A 24885-nucleotide genomic window follows, 5' to 3' on the forward strand; every position below is an offset into this window, starting at 1 on the left:
TGTAAACTCCTTTTACAGGATATTAGAAAAGAAGGATTTGCAGACGGGAAACTCCAACCAATCATATCGAGATCTGACAGAGTCACTCGATTCACCTGTATATCATCGGCCTTTGAATGTGGAAGGAGAAACGTTTGTCTGTTCTGTCTGTGGGAAAAGATTTTCAACATCAGTGACTGGTAAAGCACCGAGACACACACCCGAGTGAGAGTGTTCCAGTGCACTGACTGTGGAAAGAGCTTTAACCAGTTACACAGCCTGAAAAAACATCGCACCATTCACAGCGGGGAGAAACCGTTCATGTATTGTGTGTGTGGACGAGGCTTCAACTGATCATCCAACCTGGAGAGACACAAGGACACGTGCACCATGGAGAAACCGTGGAAATGTGGAGACTGTGGGAAGGGATTCAATTCCGCACCTGAGCTGGAAACTCATCGACGCAGTCACAATGGAGAGAGACCATTCACCTGCCTCGTGTGTGGGAAGGGATACACTCGGTCATCCGCCCTGTTGGTACACCAGCGAGTTCACACTGGGGAGAGGCCATTCATCTGTCCTGTGTGCGGGAAGGGATTCACTCGTTCATCCCACCTGCTAGCACACCAGCGTATTCACACTGGGGAGAGGCCATTTACCTGTCCCGTGTGTGGGAAGGGCTTCACTCAGTCATCCAGCCTGCGGGCACACCAGCGTATTCACACTGGGGAGAGGCCGTTCACCTGCTCAGTGTGTGAGATGGGATTCACTCGTTCATCCCACCTGCTAGCACACCAGCGTATTCACACTGGGGAGAGGCCATTTACCTGTCCCGTGTGTGGGAAGGGCTTCACTCAGTCATCCAGCCTGCGGGCACACCTGTGCACTCACACTGGGGAGAGGCCATTCATCTGCTCTGAGTGTGGGAAGGGCTTTACTTGTTTATCCAACCTGCTGACACACCAACGCATTCACACTGGGGAGAGACCGTTCATCTGCTCTGAATGTGGAAAGGGTTTTGTTCGATCATCCCAGCTGCTAGCACACCAGCAAGTTCACACTGGGGAGAGGCCGTTCACCTGCTCCGAGTGTGGGAAGGGATTCACTGATTCATCCACCCTGCTGACACACCAACGCATTCACACTGGGGAGAGACTGTTCACCTGCTCCGAGTGTGGGAAGGGATTCAGTCGATCATGTGACCTGCTGACACACCAGCGAATTCACAGGGGACTGCGGGGGTTGGACTCTGCTGTTATTGTTGCCGTTAATCACATCCCGGACTGAACCATGCTCACTCGGACCGTTGGGGTTTGTTGCCGCTGGTGTAATTAATCCCGACAACTGGGCTGGAGTTTAATTTTCTGGACATCATAGAATGGTTACAGCACAGAAGGAGGCCTTTCAGACCGTCGAGCCCGTGCCGGCTCTCTGCAAGAGCACTTCAGCTAGTCCCACTCCCTGCCCTTTCCCCGTAGCCCTGCAAATGCTTTATTTCCGGTACTTATCCAATTCACTCTTTGAAAGCCACGATTGAATCTGTCTCCACCAGCCTTTCAGGCCGTGCATTCCAGATCCTAACCACTCGCTGCGTAAAAAAAGTTTTTTCTCATGTCGCCTTTGGTTCTTTTGCCGATCACCTGTCTCCATCCATCTGCCAATGGGAATATTTTCTCTACTCTGTCCAGACCCCTCATGATTTTATCAAATCTCCTCTCAACCTTCTCTGTTCTAAGAAGACCCCCAGCTTCTCCAGTCTATCCATGGAACTGAAGTCCCTCATCCCGCAAATCTTATTGTGCGAGGCCCCTTGGGGAAGAGTGACCATAATATGGTAGAATTCTTTATTAAGATGGAGAGTGACACAGTTAATTCAGGGACTAGGGTCCTGAACTTGGGGAAAGCTAACTTCAATGGTATGAGACGTGAATTGGCTAGAATAGACTGGCAAATGATACTTAAAGGATTGACGGTGGATAGACAATGGCAAACATTTAAAGATCACATGGATGAACTTCAACAATTGTACGTCTCTGTCTGGAGTAAAAATAAACCTGGGAAGGTGGCTGAACCGTGGCTAACAAGGGAAATTAAGGATAGTGTTAAATCCAAGGAAGAGGCATATAAATTGGCCAGAAAAAGCAGCAAACCTGAGGACTGGGAGAATTTTATAATACAGCAGAGGATGACAAAGGGTTTAGTTAGGAGGGGGAAAATAGAGTACGAGAGGAAACTTGCTCGGAACATAAAAACTGACTGCAAAAGCTTCTATAGGTATGTGAAGAGACAAAGATTAGTGAAAACAAATGTAAGTCCCTTGCAGTCAGATTCGGGTGAATTTATAATGGGGAACAAAGAAATGGCAGACCAGTTAAACAAATACTTTGGTTCTGTTTTCACGAAGGAAGAACCTTCCGGAAATCCAAGGGGACCGAGGGTCTAGTAAGAAGGAGGAACTGAAGGGTATCCTTATAAAGCGGGAAATTGTGTTCGGGAAATTGATGGGATTGAAGGCCGATAAATCCCCAGGGCCTGATAGTTTGCATCCCAGAGTACTGAAGGAAGTGGCCCTAGAAATAGTGGATGCATTGGTGGTCATTTTCCGACAGTCTATCGACTCTGGATCGGTTCCGATGGACTTGAGGGTAGCTAATGTAACACCACTGTTTAAAAAAGGAGGGAGAGAGAAAATGGGTAATTATAGACCGATTAGCCTGACATCAGTAGTGGGGAAAATGTTGGAATCAATTATTAAAGATGAAATAGCAGCGCATTTGGAAAGCAGTGACAGGATCATTCCAAGTCAGCACGGATCTATGAAATGGAAATCATGCTTGACAAATCTTCTGGAAGTTTTTGAGGATGTAACTAGTGGAGTGGACAAGGGAGAACCAGTGGATGTGGTGTATTTGGACTTTCAAAAGGCTTTTGACATGGTCCCACACAAGAGATTGGTGTGCAAAATCAAAGCACATGGTATTGGGGGTAATGTACTGACGTGGATAGAGAACTGGTTGGCAGACAGGAAGCAAGGAGTAGAAATAAACTCCTTTTCAGAATGGCAGGCAGTGACTAGTGGGGTGCCGCAGGGTTCAGTGCTGGGACTCCAGCTATTTATCAATGATTTGGATGAAGGAATTGAGTGTAATATCTCCAAGTTTGCAGATGACACTAAACTGGGTGGCGGTGTGAGCTGTGAGTGTGACGCTAAGAGGCTGCAGGGTGACTTGGACAGGTTACATGAGTGGGCAAATGCATGGCAGATGCAGTATAATGTGGATAAATGTAAGGTTATCCACTTTGGGGGCAAAAACACAAAGGCAGAATATTATCTGAATGGCGGCAGATTAGGAAAGGGAGGTGCAACGAGACCTGGGTGCCATGGTTCATCAGTCATTGAAAGTTGGCATGCAGGTACAGCAGACGGTGAAGGCGGCAAATGGTATGTTGGCCTTCATAGCTAGGGGATTTGAGTATAGGAGCATGGAGGTCTTACTGCAGTTGTACAGGGCCTTGGTGAGGCCTCACCTGGAATATTGTGTTCAATTTTGGTCTCCTAATCTGAGGAAGGACGTTCTTGCTATTGAGGGAGTGCAGCGAAGGTTCACCAGACTGATTCCTGGGATGGTGGGACTGACATATGAGGAGAGACTGGATCAACTGGGCCTTTATACACTGAAGTTTAGAAGGATGAGAGGGAATCTCATAGAAACTTGCAAGATTCTGACGGGACTAGACAGGTTAGATGCGGGAAGAATGTTCCCGATGATGGAAAAGTCCAGAACCAGGGGACACAGTCTTAGGATAAGGGGTAGGCCTTTTAGTACTGAGATGAGGATAAACTTCTTCACTGAGAGTTGTTAACCTGTGGAATTCCCTACCACAGAGAGTTGATGATGCCAGTTCATTGGATATATTCAAGAGGGAGTTAGATATGGCCCTTACGGCTAAAGGGATCAAGGGGTATGGAGAGAGAGCAGGAACGAGGTACTGAGGGAATGACCAGCCATGATCTTATTGGATGGTGGTGCAGGCTCGAAGTGTGGAATGGCCTACTCCTACACTCATTTTCTATGTTTCTTAATCATTCTTGTAAATCATTTCTGCTCCCTCTGTCAAACAACTGTCAAATAAATTAGCTTTGTTTTCTACATACAGTGAATCGATTCCTTAATTTCTCCATGGGGAGGCTAATTGATGTCCTGTTATCGACTGTTCCATTTTTAAGCTGTTTCTCCTTTGTTAAAGGAAGACTTGTATTTATAAAATGCTTTTCACAGCCTCTGTTTTAGTGATGTTGGTTGAGGGATAAATGTTGACCAGGACACCAGAGAGATATTTTTTTCTTCGAAATAACGTCATGGAATCTTTTACACCCACTTGAGAGGTCAGATGGGTCTGATTCATTTTTTTATTCGTTCAAGGGATGTAAGCATCACTGGTAAGGCCAGCGTTGCTAGTTACAGAGGAGATTAACAAAATAGTAAGGAAGGACATTAGCTTGGATGATGTGGAATCTGTATGGGTTGAGCTGCAGAACACCAAAGGGCAGAAAACGCTAGTGGGAGTTGTGCACTGACCACCAAACAGTAGTAGTGAGGTTGGGGTTGGCATCACACAGGAAATTAGGGATGCATGCAATAAAGGTAGAGCAGTTATCATGGGTGACTTTAATTCACATATAGATTGGGTTAACCAAACTGGTAGCAATACAGTGGAGGACGATTTCCTGGAGTGTAGAAGGGATGGTTTTATAGACCAATATGTCGAGGAATCAACTCGAGAGCTGGCCTTCCTAGACTGGGTGTTGTGTAATGTGAGAGGATTAATTAGCAATCTTGTTGTGCGAGGCCCCTTTGCGAAGAGTGACCATAATATGGCAGAATTCTTCATTAAGATGGAGTGTGACACAGTTAATTCAGAGACTAGGGTCCTGAACTTAAAGAAAGGTAACTTCGATGGTATGAGATGTGAATTGGTTAGGATAGACTCGCGAATGATACTTAAAGGGTTGACGGTGGATAGGCAATGGCAGACATTTAAAGATCACATGGATGAACTTCAACAATTGTACATCCCTGTCTGGCGTAAAAATAAAACGGGGAAGTTGGCTCAACCGTGGCGAACGAGGGAAATTAGGGGATAGTGTTAAATCCAAGCAAGAGGCATATAAATTGGCCAGAAAAAGCAGCAAACCTGAAGACTGGGAGAAATTTTGAATTCAGCAGAGGACAAAGGGTTTAATTAGGAGGGGGGAAATAGAGTATGAGAGGAAGCTTGCCGGGAACATAAAAACTGACTGCAAAAGCTTCCATAGATATGTAAAGAGAAAAAGATTAGCAAAGACAAAAGTAGTCCCTTGCAGTCAGAATCAGGTGAATTTATAATGGGGAACAAATAAATGGCAGACCAATTGAACAAATACTTTGGTTCTGTCTAAACTAAGGAAGACACAAATAACCTTCCGGAAATACTAGGGGACCGAGGGTCTAGCGAGAAGGGGGAACTGAAGGAAATCCTTATTGGTCAGGAAATTGTGTTCGGGAAATTGATGGGATTGAAGGACGATAAATCCCCAGGGCCTGATAGTCTGCATCACAGAATACTTAAGGAAGTGGCCCTAGAAATAGGATGCATTGGTGGTCATTTTCCGACATTCTATAGACTCTGGATCAGTTCCTATGGATTGGAGGGTAATTAATGTAAAACCACTTTTTTTAAAAATGAGGGAGTGAGAAAACAGGGAATGATAGACCGGTTAGCCTGACATCGATAGTGGGGAAAATGTTGGAATCAATTATTAAAGATGTAATAGCAGCGGCTTTGGAAAGCAGTGAATGGCTCGGTCCAAGTCGGCATGGATTTATGAAAGGGAAATCATGCTTGACAAATCTTCTAAAAAATTTTGAGGATGTAACTAGTAGAGTGGACAAGGGAGAACCAGTGGATGTGGTGTATTTGGACATTCAAAAGGCTTTTGACAAGGTCCCACACGAGATTAGTGTACAAAATTAAAGCACTTCTATTGGGGGTAATGTATTGACATGGATAGAGAACTGGTTGGCAGACTGGAGGCAAAGATTAGGAATAAACGGGTTTTTTTCAGAATGGCAGGCAGTGACTAGTGGGGTACCGTAAGTTTCAGTGCTGGGACCCCAGCTATTAACAATATACATGAATGATTTAGACGAAGGAATTGAATGTAATATCTCCAAGTTTACAGACGACACCAAGCTGGGTGGCAGTGTGAGCTGTGAGGACGATGCTCAGAGGCTGCAGGGTGACTTGGACAAATTAAGTGAGTGGGCAAATTGCATGGCAGATGCAGTATAATGTAGATAAATGTGAGGTTATCCACTTTGGTGACAAAAACAGGAAGGCAGAATATTATCTGAATGGTGACAGATTAGGAAAAGGGGAGGTGCAGCGAGACCTGGGTGTCATGGTACATCAGTCATTGAAAGTTGGTCTGCAGGTACAGCAGGCGGTGAAAACGGAAAATGGCATGTTGGCCTTCATAGCGAGAGGAGTTGAGCACAGGAGCAGGGAGGGCTTACTGCAGTTGTACAGGGCCTTGGTGAGGCCACACCTTGAATATTGTGTACAGTTTTGATTTCCTAATCTGAGGAAAGACATTCTTGCTATTGAGGGAGTGCAGCGAAGGTTCACCAGACTGATTCCCGGGATGGCAGGATTGACATATGAAGAAAGACTGTATCGACTCGGCTTATATTCACTGGAATTTAGAAGAATGAGAGGGGAGCTCATCGAAACATATAAAATTCTGACAGGATTGGACAGGTTAGATGTAGGAAGAATGTTCCCGATGTTGTTGAAGTCCAGAACCAGGGGTCACAGTCTAAGGAGAAGGGGTAAGCCATTTAGGACCGAGATGAGAAGAAACTTCTTCACTCAGAGAATTGTGAACCTGTGGAATTCTCTACCAGAGAAAGTTGTAAAGGCCAGTTCGTTCGATATATTCAAAAGGGAGTTCGATGTGACCCTTCCAGCTAAAGGGATCAAGGGGTATGGAGAGAAAGCAGGAATGGGGTACTGAAGATGCATGATCAGCCATGATCATATTGAATGGTGGTGCAGGCTCGAAGGGCCAAATGGACGACTACTGCACCTTTTTTCTATGTTTCTATGTATTTATTGCCCATCCATAATTGCCCTTGAGAAGATGGTGGGGAGCCACCTTCTTGAACCGCTGCAGTCCGTGTGGTGATGGTACTCCCACAGTACTGTTAGGAAGGGAGTTCCAGGATTTTGACTCAGCGGCAATGAAGGAACGGCGATATGCTTCCAAATCAGGATGGTGTGTGACTTGGAGGGGAACATGGAGGTGGTGGTGTTCCCATGTGCCTGCAGACCTTGTCCTTCAAGGTGGTAGAGGTCGTGGGTTTAGGATGTGCTGACGAAGAAGCCTTGGCGTGTTGCTGCAGTACATCTTGTACATGGTAAACACTACACCACGGTACGTCGATGATGGAGGGAGTGAATGTTTAAGGTGTTCGATGGAGTGCCAATAAAGTGGCCTGCTTTGTCCTGGATGGCATCGAGCTTCTTGTGTTGTCGCAGTTGCACTCATCCAGGCAAGTGGAGAGTATTCCATCACACTCCTGACTTGTGCCTTGTAGATGGTGGAAAGGCTTTGAGGAGTCAGGAGGTGAGACAGTGGCCGTAGAATACCCAGTCTCTGACCTGCTCTTGTTGCCACAGTATTTATGTGGCTGGTCCAGTTAAGTTTCTGGTCAATGGTGTAAGGGGTGGTTTGCAGGGGGTCAGCTTTCCCTTCTGACCTTATATGAGCGGTTCCGAATCGCTCCCACACCCTTGGTTCTAGACACTGGAATTATGAAGGGACGGTGACAGACTTGGACAGACAATCGGTTTCAAGGTCGGAAGCAGGTATGGCCTTATTGTGTTTAAAAAGAAGTAAAAGGCACACCTTTAATAACACACACAGACCAATACACACTGAAGGGTACAACACATTGAATAAATTGTCCAATTACAGTCTGGGGAAAAGAATACAGCTTAAACTCTAAATGGGGTAAAGAGGCGAATGCAGATACAGTTACAAAGTTATCCCAGCCTCCCCCCTCTGCTCCCAATTCCCCATACTAACTAAGTTATAGCTCTCAGGGTTCAGGGGCCATGCTCACCAATCCCCTTTTAGACAGTTGCCAGTGAATCGCGGTTTCGGGGATCGCTGCACTTGGCCTTCTAGGCGAGCCGTACCCCGGTCGGAGGAGAGGACTTCAGACTGCATAGTCTTTGGTTGGGGTGCTAAGTTGCGTTTTGGATGTATGGGGTAAATACCCACTTTCTTTGGTTAGGAATAGTTTTAGTTAGTCCTTTTTGGTAATTTCTCACCCGTTGGTCGTTCCGAAGTAGATTGTAGAGTGGAAATAAATGTCGATTCTTTGGTTTTTGCTGAGTTGGTTTCGGTTGGTCGTTTTGCTGGTTGTGGTGGCCCGGGTTGTCAATTTGGTTGCTGACAACCTTCCATTTCGTGGGCCTCATGCTCAGTCAGTTCTTGATGAGTTCTAGTAGTTTCCTTCACTGCTCCATTTCTTCACTCCCCAGCTCCAGCTGCTTGTGTCTGTGTCTGTGTTCTAGTCTGTGTGCTGCTCCTTGCTGGTCTTTTCTTGTAAAAAAACTGGGGGATAGATATATTCCAAAAAAAAGGTTCCGTTATCTCCCATCAAATCTCTTGGGCTCTGTTTAAACTGTACTGTCCACTGATTTTCAAATGTCTCCTTTGTCAGCAGTAACTTGATTAGGGTGTGAGAATGTGCTATCACTGGTTTTGCATTGTTTTAGAATTGTCCAGTTTCTTGACCATGATTTCCATTGTGCTTGATTGGGTAATTCGATTATCTCTTAGCGGGTGAATAGTTCCCCCAGACAGTCTGGGGCCTTTAATACACGAATTTGCTTCAGACGTTGGCTCCACCTCCTGTATTTGGTAACTCTTTTTCGCAGCCAAAATGTTGTAGAATCTTAAAATTGATATGCTCCTTCCCATAGATGTTTAGGGGATCTCAAGCTTCTGTCATTTAGGTCCATTTTGAATTCCCTTTCCTATGAGTCCAAACACTGGGGGGTGGGGGGGGGGTCTCCATGAATGCATCCCCTTTTACCCCCGTAGCTTCGTCTGCCCCTTTAAACTCATTTTAAAAGTCCAGAAAGGGATTCTTCTCCCCTGTAGAGGAAAGGTACCTGGAATCTTTGCGAGATATTGGTAAATTCTACATTCCCCCCGTGATACTATATCACTTATGGTATCATTCTTCGAGGTGAGCAAAGTTCCTGACTCCCAAGAGATAACCTTCCCCATAAATTAGCTAAACTAATACCCAAAATGCATTACACTTATGCAACATCACCATAGATGTACACTTTTCCCTTTACAGGTACAAACTTTTTACATTTATACCCTCCCAGCTTGGAGGGGGTTCAATCACTACAATTGCATTTCAGCACAGTTACATTTCATTTCAGTTACATTATATTCACCAGCATATAGGCAACGTACAACCACATTACAGAAGGAAAAAAAACCTAGATTAAAATTAAACAACATCAATTGGTCTCCTGGTAATGTCTGGATCCTGCCCTTGAGAACTGCTCTCAGGCTGGCTGACACACAAGACAAACTCAAAATAATCACCTAAACATTACTGCAATATTACCCTCAATTCTAAACTAAACCTTAAAATATCCTTAAACTAAAATTAGAGCTATGTACAACCGCCACCCGTCTCCAGGTGGACTGGTTAGTCCCTGTCAGGCCCATGCCTTGTGCGGCCTGATAGCCGCCTGGATGCTAGGGTTTCCCTGCAGCCGGTGAGCTGGAGACCCTTGTGTCTGGGACAGCTCGTTGCTAGTGCTCCTGTGAGACCCTCACCGCTGGAGGCGGCTGGCTGGTGGTCCCTACTCTGAGCGGCCTCTGTACTTCTGACCTTCGGCCTTTCCTGTCGGGCTGCCCTTCTCCTAGGGTAGAATCGCTGAGGCTCAGATGCCGGTGACCACGGTATCTTTGGCCGTGGTGTACGGAGGGTCCTTCTCAGGGCTTGGGTTACTGGGGGTGCGTCCAAATCCCAAACGATGGGTGGGATAGCCCCTCCAGTACTGCAATTCACCGCCCCTATAGGCACGGTTTCTGAGCCTGCCTCATTCCCTGTGGGCCCTCCACCGTCGGTGGCGGCCAACGGAGGGTCCCTGTCCTGAGGACGGTTCACCCCTCCCGGCTGCCCTCTGTGCTTGGCTGACCCTGGGTTGTACAGCTTGCACTGGTTGATGTGGAACCACTTAGTACGGCGGGGCAGCTTTATGGCATAGACCATCGGGCATTATATATGGCCCCATATATAATGCTTCAAAAACCCCGACCCGAGCATAGTTCCTCACCATGACCTGGTCCCCTATCTCCCATTCGTGGTGTTTGCTGGGTTCTAGCAGCAATCGGTTCCCCTGATGCTGTCTGCCCATGTTACTAGCAGCCTGCCAGTGAATCTGTTTGAGGTGTTCAAACAGGTTCCTGACAAACCGGTCCCGGTTCACCTCTCTGAGCTGACCTTCTGTGAGCACCGGGGCTAGGACATGGGTGGGGGTCCGCATGATCCGGCCAGTCATGAGCTCGTATGGGGAATACCCGGTGCTCTTTGGCTAGCTCCGATCCCCATTAGGACCAATGGTAAGACCTCCACCCACTTTTGGGGTGAGTCTCCCGTTTCCTTCCGCAGCCTTTCTTTAATGGTGCGGTTTAAACGCTCCACAATACCCGATGACTGTGGATTGTGGGCAACGTGCCATTTCCCCTCAATGCCGAGCATCTTAAGGGTTGCCTGCATTACCTGCCCGGTGAAATGGCTCCCCTGGTCCGACTCCACATACTGTGGGAGTCCCCACCGGGAGAACACTTCCCTCACTAGAATCTTAGCTGTCCCTAGTGCGGTGGCTGTTCGGCAGGGGAAGGCTTCAACCCATTTTGAGAACACGTCCACCAGGACAAGGCAGTATTTGTAGCCTCCCTGGGCGGTGGGTAGGGGCCCGATGTAGTCAATTTGGATTGACTGCCATGGTCCCTCTACCCTCCTGACATGTCCTAGGGACACCTTCCTTTTCTGGGGGTCAGGGTTGTTCGCAGCACACACCAGGCAGTTCGCACAGAACTCGCGGACGTCCTCCCTGAGTCCTGGCCACCATCCTGCCTGTTCCACCCGTTGCCAGGTGGTCTCAGGCCCGGGGTGTCCCGCTCCTGGACCCTCATGGGCCAGTTTTAGGAATTCCCTCTGGTGCTGCTGTGGCACGACCCATTGTCCCTCTTTAAACAGCATGCCTTCCTTAACGGTAATGGCTGCTGTGCCGTACGGACCTTCTACTCTCTCTCCTCTAGCTAGCACATTCAAGACAGCTTTCAGGACTGGGTCCTGTAGCTGAACTGTATTTAAGTCCGGGGCCAAAGCTGTCCCTGTACTCTCTGCTGCCCTGTTCTTATTCTTGACTGCTGCTATGCGGCCGGTGTCATAGGGGTCCCAGAACTTTCCCATGCGGGCACCTTCTTTGGCCAGTTTGTCAGCCTGTTGGTTTCCCTCTGCACGGGGTTCGGTTTTTGAATGGGCCTTCACCTTATGTATGTAGACCTTTCCTTCTTCCTCCACCGCTGTCATGATTTTCTCCAGCAGGGGCTTGATTGCCAGGGGTCTCCCGTCAGCGGACGTGTATCCGCGACGGGACCAGATAGCCAGGTACTCCGTACATGAATTGCAGGTGAACATACTGTCCGAGCAAATCGTGTACAGGGTAGGGAATTCCTCGGGGTGGGTCACCACGTACATTACGGCGGACAGTTCAGCATGCTGGGCGCTCATGGTGCTGGGGAGCTTGATTGCCAGGGCAATACCTGCCCTTGGGTCATAGACACCGCACCCAGTGAGTCGCTCGCCAGCAGATACCGTGCTGGACCCGTCCACGTAGATGTCCCGGCCTGTAGGGTGTAACCCCGCCCGAAGGCCAATGTTTACCTCCCATACTCTTTCTATGGAGCACCTGTGGGCTTTCCCTGGATAGATTAGGTTGGCTGCGAGCCTTGGCTCGCGGGGGCCTTCTACGCTGAGGTCCATCTGGGAGAGGAGCAGGGTCCAGCGAGCAATGCGGGCACTGCTCACCGTCCCGTCCTTAATCCTCCCATCTAGGAGCATCTGAGTAGGTGTGTGGTGGGTTAGGAGTGTTAGAGGAGACCCTCCCGTGAAGATCAAGGATCTTTTCACTGCCCAATGTGTGGCTAGGAGGTGTCTCTCGCAGTTGGAGTACCCCTTCTCCACATCTGTGAGGATCCTGGAGGAGTAAACCACCGGTCTCAGCTGGCCGTGCCGCTCTTGAAGCAGCACTGAGCTCAAACTGTCCCCGCTGGCTGCCACCTCCAGGAAAAACTCCTTTCCTACATCTATCGCTCCCAAGGCTGGCGCGGTCTGCAAGTCCTTCTTGAGCTGATTAAATGCTGCCTCGCAAACCTCATCCCAGTCCCACTCTACACTCTTGTGTAGGAGCCTGAGCAGAGGGGCTGCGGTGGCTGCATAATCCTCAATGAAGTCTCTGCAGTCCCCGGTGAGCCCTAGAAAGGATCTTACCCCTGTCACTGTGTTGGGGGCTGGTAACTCCTATACTGCCTCCCTTCTAGCCTTGTCTATGGCCCTTTCCCCAGCGCGCACAGTCAGACCCAGGAATTTGACTTCCTTCTGGCTGATCTGTGCCTTCTTGGGGTTTACTTTAAACCCTTCTTCTTTTAGCAGCTCCAGCAGCTCAGCCAGCAGTGGGCCATGCTCCTCCCCCTGATCGGTGAACAGGAGCAGGTCATCCACATACTGCACCAACTGCTGGGGTTTGCTAAAGCCCTTTAAACAGTTCGCCATGCATTGGTGAAAAATGCTGGGACTATTGTGGAAGCCTTGGGGAAGACAGTTCCACGTGTATTGTTGGCCCTTAAAGGTAAAGGCGAACTTGTACTGGTCCTCCCGTTTTAAAGGAATGGACCAGAACCCATTTGAAATGTCCAGCACTGTGAAAGTGGTCGCAGATGCTGGAATACTCCCTATGAGATACGCTATGGCTGCTACAGTGGGTGCACAGGCAGGGATATTCTTATTTAGTACTCGATAGTCCACGGTGGCCCTCCATGAGTTGTCCGGTTTCTTAACTGGCCAAAGTGGAGAGTTTACATGGGTTGCTATCGGTCTTAACAACCCTTGCTCTACCAGTGATCCCAGCGCCGTTGTCAGGTCTGCCTCTGTCTCCCTGAAGAAGTTATATTGCTTTTGTGGTCGGGTCATGGGGTCCCCTACTATACTAACTTCCACCCCCGTTACCCTACCACAGTCATGTTTGTGGGTGGCAAATGCTGCAAGGTGTGCCCGTACATATGCCTGGTACTCCACTGGGGTGTTACTGACCAGTAATTCCAAGTCGTAACCCTCCTTTGGCTTCACGGTACACAATGTTCCCTTGGCCCCTTTTTCTGGGATCACCGCCACCTCACCTTCCCTGTCAGTCACTATGGCTCCCCATAGACAGTGGTTCCTGTGATCCACTAGGATCTGGTGGCCAATGATAAAATCAGCTCCCAGGATCCCTTTTCCCTTTTGCTCCCATTTCATCAGGACACACTTCCATTTGGTTTTGAGTGTCCCTAACTGAATGGTGAGCGGGATGGAAAACTAACCAGTTTGCTCATTACCTGTGAACCCCACTAGACTGTACGGGACCCTGTTCGATAGAGGTGAGGTAGCTGGGTTATCTTCATATACAAGGGTGCTGGAAGCACCAGTATCTAGCAGGTAGGTCCCTTTCACTTTCTCCACCTTCATCGTAACGCACGGTCTCTTCCAGGCATCGTACTCTAGGGAACACAGATACACAGGCTGCACTGGCCTTAGTCATGCATCTGGGTGGGTTGGAGCAGAGGGTTTTACCGTACCGGCTATTGGACCGGTTGCGATAGCTACTGCTCCCTGTCCGTTTATGAGTGTCTGTAGGGCGGCTACGAGTGTCTCATATGTGTCGGGTGTTCCTGCCCCGGCCTTACGGGCTGGGGCTGGAGTGGCCTTTCCCTTAGTCTCTTTCCAGGGGTTCCTACAATCCTTCCTCCAGTGCCCACTTTTCCCACACCCAAAACACTCGCCCCCTTTGTGGGGAGGGTTTCCACCTTCCTGATGCCACTCTCTCTTTCCTTGGCTGGGTTTAATCTCATGGACCCTCCCTTTAGAGGAGGGCTCCTCTGTCCCTCTACTGTTCCGGTAAGCCAGTGTCAACTGCCTGACCACTGTCTCCTCGGTAGTTCTGGGATCTCTTGGATCGAACCAGACCTCGGCTTTTGCCTTTACTCCAGGTAGGCTGTTTGCCACCAGGCTGCGGAGCCAGTGAGCCAGCTCGTTAGGGTTCAGGTGGGCCCGGTCAAGAACCTCACTACAGGCCCTTTCGTAGACCGGCCACAACCTGTCGGCGAAAGCCTGTGGAGTCTCCCCATCGAGCTGCACTGTCTTCTCCACTCGGGAGAAAGGACTCCCGTCGTTCATACCCATGGCCTCTAGAACCTCCTCCTTAACCGTAGCGTACGTGTTTTGCCCCTTTCTGCTGTCTGCAGAGAGGGAATGGCACAGCTTGGTGTCTAGTGAGAAGAGCAACAGCTTAGCCTGCTCCGAATCATCGCACCCGTTAATATCCCCTGTTTGTTCCACTTCCAGGAAGTGTACCGAGGGATCCCCCTGTTGGGTGAGCTTACTTAGGTGGCCTATCATAGCCCTCAGTTTTTGGGTGTCGTGGGGGACTACGAAGTTGCTTTCTAGGGGTCCTGCTGCCCCATTGGCATCAGGCGGGCCAAACTTCTGCTGCCGGACCTGGTTCCGGCCCTCCTTGTATTGGCTCGCCCTCTTCCCCCTGCTGCCAAGCCGAGTTAAAACTCGGGGCTGCCGGTGTTGGTAGTTTGCAATCCTTGCCTGCCCCGCACTCTGGCTGACACCCCTGCTGCCCCGGGCCATTCCTGGGAGCTGCAGGCGGTGACAGAGGGGTTTCTCCTTGCCCAACCAGGTGTTCCTGGGCTAAACCCGGGTTTATCAGACACACCATGCCTTTAGCCCGGGATAGAGCAAGGTTCAAGCTTTGGACCTGCTGCTGCCAGGGGCCGTGGTCTCCTGCTTCAAATTCCCTGGTACTGGCTACCTGAAAGGCTACCTGAATGTCTCTCACCCTCTCCCCGTACTCTTTAACTTGCTTGGCGAGGCAGGAATTCTCTTCCCGCAATGCCCGTTCGCTATTCTTGGCTTCAATAATCTGACACTGTAAAAGGTCCAGTTGGGTTTTGTACCTTTCTTTTGTGAGCTCTCTACTTTCCTTTAACTGTCCCACCTCTGTCCACAGCCTTTCCCCGACTGTGGCCCTTGCGCTGGACCTCTCTTCTGCCTGTCTCAATACTCCCTTTAATTCCTCATTCTCCTCATCTAGAAGCCGGATCTGTTGCTGAAGGCAAATTAGCCAAATGGCCCTCTCTATCGACCTTTTATGGTCCTTGCTCTCGGTCCATTGAGCTGCAGCATCTTCTGGACGCTCAGCATACAATAGATCGAGTACCCACTCCTTAGCCACATTTACCCTCTTAAACACATACGAGGAAATCCCCTCTTCCATTTTGCTTAGTTTCCTGAAACCAGTCTCTCTCTTATCACGTCCCTTGTACCAGTGTCCCATCTGGGTCGCCATTATGTAAGGGGTGGTTTGCAGGAGGTCAGCTTTCCCTTCTGACCTTATATGAGCGGTTCCGAATCGCTCCCACACCCTTGGTTCTAGACACTGGAATTATGAAGGGACGGTGACAGACTTAGACAATCGGTTTCAAGGTAGGAAGCAGGTATGGCTTTATTGTGTTTAAAAAGAAGTAAAAGGCACACCTTTAATAACACACACAGACCAATACACACTGAAGGGTACAACACATTGAATAAATTGTCCAATTAGTCTGTGGGGAAAAGAATACAGCTTAAACTCTAAATGGGGTAAAGAGGCGAATGCAGATACAGTTACAAAGTTATCCCAGCCTCCCCCCCCACCCCACTCCCAATTTCCCTAACTAACTAAGTTATAGCTCTCAGGGTTCAGGGGCCATGCTCACCAATCCCCTTTTAGACAGTTGCCGGTGAATCGCGGTTTCGGGGTTCGCTGCACTTGGCCTTCTAGGCGAGCCGTACTCCGGTCGGAGGAGAGGACTTCGGACTGCATAGTCTTTGGTTGGGGTGCGTCCGTTGATGCGCTAAGTTGCGTTTTGGATGTATGGGGGTAAATACCCACTTTCTTTGGTTAGGAATAGTTTTAGTTAGTCCTTTTTGGTAATTTCTCACCCGTTGGTCGTTCCGAAGTAGATTGTAGAGTGGAAATAAATGTCGATTCTTTGGTTTTTGCTGAGTTGGTTTCGGTTGGTCGTTTTGCCGGTTGTGGTGGCCCGGGTTGTCAATTTGGTTGCTGACAACCTTCCATTTCGTGGGCCTCATGCTCAGTCAGTTCTTGATGAGTTCTAGTAGTTTCCTTCACTGCTCCATTTCTTCACTCCCCAGCTCCAGCTGCTTGTGTCTGTGTCTGTGTTCCAGTCTGTGTGCTGCTCCTTGCTGGTCTTTTCTTGTAAAAAACTGGGGGATAGATATATTTTTTAAAAAAAGCTCCGTTATCTCCCATCAAATCTCTTGGGCTCTGTTTAAACTGTACTGTCCACTGATTTTCAAATGTCTCCTTTGTCAGCAGTAACTTGATTAGGGTGTGAGAATGTGCTATCACTGGTTTTGCATTGTTTTAGAATTGTCCAGTTTCTTGACCATGATTTCCATTGTGCTTGATTGGGTAATTCGATTATCTCTTAGCGGGTGAATAGTTCCCCCAGACAGTCTGGGGCCTTTAATACACGAATTTGCTTCAGACGTTGGCTCCACCTCCTGTATTTGGTAACTCTTTTTCGCAGCCAAAATGTTGTAGAATCTTAAAATTGATATGCTCCTTCCCATAGATGTTTAGGGGATCTCAAGCTTCTGTCATTTAGGTCCATTTTGAATTCCCTTTCCTATGAGTCCAAACACTGGGGGGGGGGTCTCCATGAATGCATCCCCTTTTATCCCCCATAGCTTCGTCTGCCCCTTTAAACTCATTTTAAAAGTCCAGAAAGGGATTCTTCTCCCCTGTAGAGGAAAGGTACCTGGAATCTTTGCGAGATATTGGTAAATTCTATAATGGTAACCCCGAGGATGTTAATGGTAGGAGATTCGGCTATGGTAATGCCATTGAATGTTATAGGGCGGTGGTGTCACGCTTGTTGGAGATAGTCATTGCCTGGCACTTTTGTGTCGTGAATGTTACTTGCCACTTATCAGCCCAAGCCTGAATGTTGTCCAGGTCTTGCTGTATACGGGTATGGACTGCTCCAATATCTGAGTAGTTGCGAATGGAACTGAACACTGTGCAGTCATCAGCGAACAGTCCCACTTCTGACATTATGATGGAACGAAGGTCATTGATGAAACAACTGAAGATGGTTGGGCCTAGGACACTGCATGAGGAACTCCTGGGCTGTGATGATTGACCTCCAACCACCACAACCATCTTCCTTTGTGCTAGGTATGACTCCAGCCAGTGGAGAGTTTTCCCCCTGAATCCCCTTGACTTCAGTTTTTCTAGGGCTCCTTGATGCTACACTCGGTCAAATGCTGCCTTGATGTCGAGGGCAGTCATTCTCACCTCACCTCTGGAATACAGCTGTTTTGTCCATGTTTGGACTAAGGCTGTAATGAGGTCTGGAGCCGAGTGGTCCTGGGGGAACCCAAACTGGGTATCAGTGAACAGGTTATTGGTGAGTAAGTACTGCTTGATAGCACTGTGGACGACACCTTCCATCACTTGGCTGATGATTGACAGTCGACTGATGGAGCGGTAATTGGCCGGATTGGATTTGTCCTGCTTTTTGTGGACAGGACATACCTGGGCAGTTTTCTGTATTGTTGGGTAGATGCCAGTGATGTAGCTGTACTGGAACAGCTTGGCTAGAGGTGCGGCTAGTTCTGGAGCACAAGTCTTCAGCACAACAGCCGGGATGTTGTCGGGGCCCATAGCCTTTGCTGTATCCAGTGCATTCAGCCCTTTCTTGCTATCACTTGGAGTGAATCGAATTGGCTGAAGACTGGCTTCTGTGATGGTGGGGACCTCAGGAGGAGGCCGATATAGATCATCCACTCGACACTTCTGGCTGAAGATGGTTGTAAACACTTCAGTCTTTTCTTTTGCACTCACGTGCTGTGCTCTGCCATCATTGAGGATGGGGATATTCATGGAGCCTCCTCCTCCCGTTAATTGTTTCATGGTCCACCACCATTCACCACTGGATGTGGCAGGACTACAGAGCTTTAATCTGATCTGTTGGTTGTGGGACTGCTTAGCCCTGTCTATGACATGCTGCTTCTGTTTTTAAGCATGCATGTATTCCTGTGTTGCAGCTTCCCCAGGTTGGCACCTCATTTTCAGGTACGTCTGGTGCTACTCCTGGCAAGTTCTTCTACACTCTTCATTGAACCAGGGTTGGTCCCCTGGCTTGATGGTAATGGTAGAGTGAGGGATATGCCGGGCCATGAGGTTACAGATTGTGGTGGAATACAATTCTGCTGCTGCTGATGGCCCACAGTGCCTCATGGATGCCTAGTTTTGAGCTGCTAGATTTGTTCTGAATATATCCCATTTAGCACGATGGTAGTGCCACACAACACAATCGAGGGTGTCCTCCGTGTGAAGACGGGAGTTCATCTCCAGAATGACTGTGAGGTGGTCGCTGCTACCAATGCTGTCATGGAAAGATGCATCTGCAACAGGTACATTGGTGATGTTATGTCTTAGATAAGGAGTCAGACTAGATACTGCAAGCTCAAAGTAAGTGTGACCATAATCCTTTATTGCAGGTCTCAGAGTGCTTCTCCAGCCTGTGAGGCCTCCTTATATGCAGGTACTCCCAAGGGATTGTGGGATAAGTGGTTAGACATGGTAATTACAGATTTACATACATAACAGGTGAGGTCGAGGTCAAGTAGGTTTTTCCCTCATGTTGGTTCTCTCACCACCTGCTGCAGGCCCAGTCTGGCAGCTATGTCCTTCAGGACTGGGCCAGCTCGGTCAGTAGTGGTGCTACCGAGCCACTCTTGATGATGGACATTGAAGTCCCCCACCCAGAGTACATTCTGTGTCCTTGCTACTCTCAGAACTTCTTCCAAGTGGTGTTCAACATGGGGGAGTACTGATTCATCAGCTGATGGAGGGCAGTAGGTGGTAATCAGCAGGTTTCCTTATCCATGCTTGACCTGAAGCCATGAGACTTCATGGTGTCTGGGATTTTACCTATTACTGATGTCAAACTGATGGGCCTACAGCTACCTGGGTCTGCATTGTCACCTTTTTTAAAAATGGGGACTCCTTCCAATCTGTAGGAACCATTCCAGAGTGCAGTGAGCAATTAAAAATACAGGCAATTAGCGATAATTAATCCCTGCCCGTGAACTTGGTCCACTTGAACCCAGATAGCTTCAGCTGTGCCTAATGAGGCAATATCAAGTCTCTCTCGCGCTGTTAGATTCTCACTGATAAAAATAGCAACCCCACCTCCCCTTTGGCCTACACTAACCTTTCTGAAACCCTTGTAGCCCTTTAGGTGAATGTCTGTGCCATCATTGTCATCTAGTCATGTCTGAGAAATACACAATGTCTAAATTCTTCAACACAGCACAGGATTGCAATTCTAACAATTTGCTTCTAACACTCCTTTGCATTTACATGAAAGCAATTTAAAAGGTCTCACATCTATTAATTCTTGTTTGCTTCCTAACTGGTTTATCTTCATGCTTTGCTGCTATGTAATTATCACGTGCAGTAAGGCTAGCTTTGAACTTATCTACACTATCCTCTTGCTGAACTCGAGGATAATTCAGCACCCTCTGCCAACCTTTTAGCTCCCAAGAGGTTAAGATGGAGGCTGTCCCTCCTAAACAACTTGCCTTGTCCAGCGAACACCTCCCGATTATTGATGAAGTGAAGCTTCTTCTAGCAGAGGTCCTGAAGACAATGTTGAATCCCACGGATTTGCCTGTTCCTCTCCCTCGATCTGGACATGATGGTAATAGCCCGGAGACTACTAACCTTGCACCCCTTTGCTGAAGGACATCTATGAGGCTTTTGTAGGAATCTTGCAAAACAAATGGACTTCTATCCATGATATCATTAGTTCCAATATGTAAACCTACTGCAGAATCCTGACACTCACCTTTCATTCGTTCATCCACACGACCCCGGAGATCAGCTATCTTGGCTCCTGGAAAACAGAAGTCTGCTCTTGACACAGCCTCACCTCTACACAGGGCGCTGTCTGTGCCTGATGATGGAGTCCCCTATGAGGATTTCCCATTGCCTCTTGCTCTTCTTTGGCTGTTCAAACGACGTCCTTTTGGACTTTGTAGCCTTCCTCTTATCTTTTCCAAGATGCTGATATGAGCATTGAGGTTCGGTGTCACTGCTGCTAACATCACTGCCTGTTGTTCTCCAAATCACAAAGTGGCGTATACCTGTTTGAAGTAATCAGAGAATCCAAAGAAACTGTCCCTTTAAACGGGCACAGAGACTCTCTCTTTAAACGGGCACAGAGACTCTCCCTTTAAACAGGCACAGAGACTGTGTGAAACTAAGAAAGAAGCATTATTGGCCAACTAAAAGTAAACCAGATGCTGGCGCCTTAAGTCATCATAGGCAGTCCCTCGGAATCGAGGAAGACTTGCTTCCACTCTGAGCATGAGTTTTTAGTTGGCTGAACAGTCCAATCCGAGAACCACAGTCTCTGTCACAGGTGGGACAGACAGTGGTTGAAGGAAAGGGTGGGTGGGGAGTCTGGTTTGCCGCACGCTCTTTCCGCTGCCTGCACTTGACGTCTGCATGCTCTCGGCGACGAGACTGAGGAGCTCAGCGCCTTCCCGCATGCTCTTCCTCCACTTCGGGCGGTCTTTGGCCAGGGACTCCCAGGTGTCAGTGGGGATGTCACACTTTATCAGGGAGGCTTTGAGGGTGTCCTTGTAACGTTTCTCCTGCCCACCTTTGGCTCGTTTGCCGTGGGCAAGTTCCGAGTAGAGTGCTTGCTTTGGGAGTCCCGTGTCTGGCATGTGAACTATGTGGCCTGCCCAGCGGAGCTGATCAAGTGTGGTCAGTGCTTCAATGCTGGGGATGTTGGCCTGGACGAGGACGCTAATGTTGGTGAGTCTGTCCTCCCAGGGGATTTGTCGGATCTGGCGAGACATCGTGGGTGGTATTTCCGTGACTTGAGCTGTCTACTGTACATGGTCCACGACTCTGAGCCATACAGGAGTCGGGAATTACTACGGTGCCTGTAAGTAGCGCTCCACCAGCTGACATCCGACTGAACCCCGATTGCTGAAGCTGTGGTTGTCAGTGCCAGGCACAGGACCAGGGGGCGAGGGACAATTTTTGGTCCGGGGCGCTGTGCAAGGTTATTACTTCAGCATCACGGAGTGCAGCAGAGTCACTGCAAAACTCCCGCCAACTTTAGCGGAAAGCACTGTTCTCACTGCGCCCAGTCGCAAACTCTCTTGCACCCCATTTCGTGAGCTGGGGCAGTAACGCGAGATGTAAAGTAGCAAAATTTCACTCCCTCTCCCTTTAAACATGCACAGAGACACTGCACCTTTAAACATGCACAGGGATACTGCACCTTTAAACAGGCATAGGGACACTGCAAATTTAAACAGGGATACTGCAAATTTAAACAGGGACACTGCACCTTTAAACAGGCACAGGGACACTGCACCTTTAAACAGGCACAGGGACACTGCACCTTTAAACAGGCAGTGACACCCTCAAAGCCGCCTTGAAAAAGTGCAACATCCCCGCCGACACCTGGGAATTCCTGGCCTAAGACCACCCTAAGTGAAGGAAAGCATCCGGGAAGGCGCTGAACAGCTCGAGACTCTTCGCCGGGAGCAAGCTGAAGCCAAGCGCTGACAGCGGAAGGAGCGCACGGCAACCCAGGCTCCCCACCCACCCGTTCCTTCAACCACCTTCGACCTCACCTGTGACAGAGACTGTAATTCCCACATTGGACTCTTCAGTCACCTGAGAACTCACAGAAACATGGAAAATAGGTGCAGGAGCAGGCCATTTGGCCCTTCGAGCCTGCACCACCATTCAATATGACCATGGCTGATCATGCAACTTCAGTACCCCATTCCTGCTTTCTCTCCATACACCCTGATCCCTTAAACCATAAGGGCCACATTGAACTCCCTTTTGAATATGTCCAATGAACTGGCCTCAACAACTTTCTGTGGCAGAGAATTTCACAGGTTCACAACTCACTGGGTGAAAATGTTTCTCCTCATTTTGGTCCTATATGGCTTACCCCTTATCCTTAGACTGTGACCCCTGGTTCTGGACTTCCCCAACATCGGGAACATTTATCCTGCATCTAACCTGTCCAATGCCGTCAGAATTTTATACGTTTCTATGAGAACCCTCTCATTCTTCTAAATTCCAATGAGTATAAGCCGAGCCGATTCAGTCTTTCCTCATATGTCAGTCCTGCCATCCCGGGAATCAGTCTGGTGAACCTTCGCTGCACTTCTTCAATAGCAAGCACGTCCTTCCTCAGATTAGGAGACCAAAACTGCACGCAATACTCAAGGTGTGGTCTCAGCAAGGCCCTGTATAACTGCAGCAAGACCTCCCTGCTCCTATACTCAAATCCCCTCGCTATGAAGGCCAGCATGCAATTTGCTTTCTTTACTGCCTGCTGTACCTGTATGCCTACCTCAATGACTGATGTACCATGACACCCAGGTCTCGTTGTACCTCCCCTTTTACTAATCTGTCACCATTCAGATAATCTGCCTTCCTGTTTTTGCCACAAAAGTGGATAACCTCACACTTATCCATGCATTTACCCACTCACGTAACCTGTCCAAGTCACCCTGCAGCTTCTTAGCATTCTCCTCGCAGCTCGCACTGCCACCCAGCTTAGTATCATCTGCAAACTTGGAGATATTACATTCAATTCCTTTGTCTAAATCATTAATGTATATTGTAAATAGCTGGGGTCCCAGCACTGAGCCCTGCAGCACACCACTCGTCACTGCCTGCCATTCTGAAAAGGACCCGTTTATCCCGACTCTCTGCTTCCTGTCTGCCAACCAGTTCTCTATCCATGTCAGTACATTACCCCCAATACCACGTGCTTTAATATTGCACACCAATTTCTTATGTGGGACCTTGTCAAAAGCCTTTTGAAAGTCCAAATACACCACATCCACTGGTTCTCCCTTGTCCACTTTACCAGTTCCATCCTCAAAAAACTCTCAATTTGTCAAGCATGATTTCCCTTTCATAAATCCATGTTGACTTGGACCGATCCTGGCACTGCTTTCCAAATGCGCTGCGATTACATCTTTAATAATTGATTCCAACATCTTCGCCACTACTGATGTCAGGCTCGGAGAGAAACTGGTGAGTGTGGAACTGAACCCAGCCAGAGTCAGCACCTTCAGGGGAGGAGAGGGAGGGGAAACAGTGAGTGTATAACTGAACCCAGCCAGAGTCAGCACCTTCAGGGGAGGAGAGGGAGGGGAACCAGTGAGTGTATTTCTGAACCCAGCCAGTATTGGTGGTGAAAACTGGGAGTGGAGGAGAAACAGTCTAGAAATGTGCGATAGTTTTGGATTTCAGCACAGCAGGAGGGACAATGTGTGGGACAGGGATTTACAGCTTTGGAAGAACAAGAGAGGAAAGTATGTTCCATGGAAACTCGGGGCCAAGTTTCGACCGACCCGTAGAATGGCGCACCTCCGAGAGGTCTGCTGACTTTCTAGAAGGAAAAGCACACCGACTACTTACTTCGTGATTCTCCACGATGATCAGGCCTGCTTTGGACTGGGTGCCGCGCAGCAGAAGCAGTGGGGGACGGAGCTATAGCCCTTCGCTGAAAAAAGTGCTGGCAGCTGCGCACGTGCGCAGTGGAGTCTGTGCACATGCGTAGTAGTTCCTGGTCCTCCCAGTGCATCGTGGCTCCAGGTGACCCTATCCCTGGCCAAGTGGCTGAGCCCGGGCCGAGTGGCCTGCCTGCCTCACCGTCCCTCGCCTCGCCGCTGCCCAACCTCGGGCCTCACCTCGCCACCACTGCTCTTACCTCAAGGCCTCCTCGCCGGCCCACCTAAACACCTCCTCCACGATGGGGCCGCCCGACCACCTCCTCGGCAGCGGGCCCCACCGGACCACCTCCTCGGCGGCGGAGCACACCCGAGCTCTTCCCCTTGAAAATGTAATCAGGCAGGCAGGCAGGGCTGAGTGTGGGCCGTGTGCTGCTGGAGGGCTCCCGGTGCTCCCCAACGCATCGGTGCTGCAGTAGGTGAGGTAGGAACTTTAAAAAAATTTATTTATTGATTTTTAAAATTTTTTTATTTATTGATTAATTTATTGATCATTTATTATTGATGCTGGTTCTTTATTTTTAAAAGTGAAGTGTTTAACGCTTTGGAAAATCCTCTAACTTTGCTTCCCCCTCCCCTTAACTCTGGCTACCTGCGCCTGATTGCTAAAGTGTCCGCAAGGTTTTTCTGAGCATATCAAAGTGGACATTTGCTCAGGCCTAAGTTAGTTTGGAGTAACTTTTCGCTGTCTAAACTTATTTAAAAGGCCAAAACAGGCGTAAGTGGCTGGTAACGCCCCCTTTTGGCAAAAAAAACTGAACTAACCGACTGAAACTGGAGCAAATTAAATGGGGAGAATTGCGATTTCTAGGATACTCAAAAAAAAAACTAGTTGTTCCAAAAAAATAGG

At 48.7% G+C, this 24885-nt stretch overlaps 2 protein-coding genes and 1 pseudogene across 3 annotated transcripts in view; 2 read left to right on the forward strand and 1 right to left on the reverse strand.

Annotated features, from left to right (window-relative positions):
- The window catches only part of LOC139276125 (NXPE family member 3-like), a 742865-nt gene that overhangs the window by 338251 nt on the left and 379729 nt on the right, over window positions 1–24885 (reverse strand). The gene's annotated exons all lie outside the window — the stretch shown is intronic.
- LOC139276127 (zinc finger protein 774-like) overlaps window positions 1–24885 on the forward strand; it is a 193363-nt gene that overhangs the window by 19223 nt on the left and 149255 nt on the right. Inside the window, exon 3 of one of the 2 annotated variants that reach the window (XM_070893651.1) lies at window positions 19–4126. The exons of the other annotated variant lie outside the window; for it this stretch is intronic. Within the exon in view, the coding sequence (XP_070749752.1) occupies window positions 370–1266 (897 nt within the window). The 5' untranslated portion in view covers window positions 19–369 and the 3' untranslated portion in view covers window positions 1267–4126. Of the gene's footprint in view, window positions 1–18; window positions 4127–24885 lie in introns of those variants that run through there. 2 annotated transcript variants of the gene reach the window in all.
- Window positions 1–24885, forward strand: part of LOC139276126 (zinc finger protein 17-like) — a 44266-nt pseudogene that overhangs the window by 17305 nt on the left and 2076 nt on the right.

Source organism: Pristiophorus japonicus, chromosome 11, assembly GCF_044704955.1.
Source record: "Pristiophorus japonicus isolate sPriJap1 chromosome 11, sPriJap1.hap1, whole genome shotgun sequence".
Lineage (NCBI taxonomy): Eukaryota > Metazoa > Chordata > Chondrichthyes > Pristiophoridae > Pristiophorus > Pristiophorus japonicus.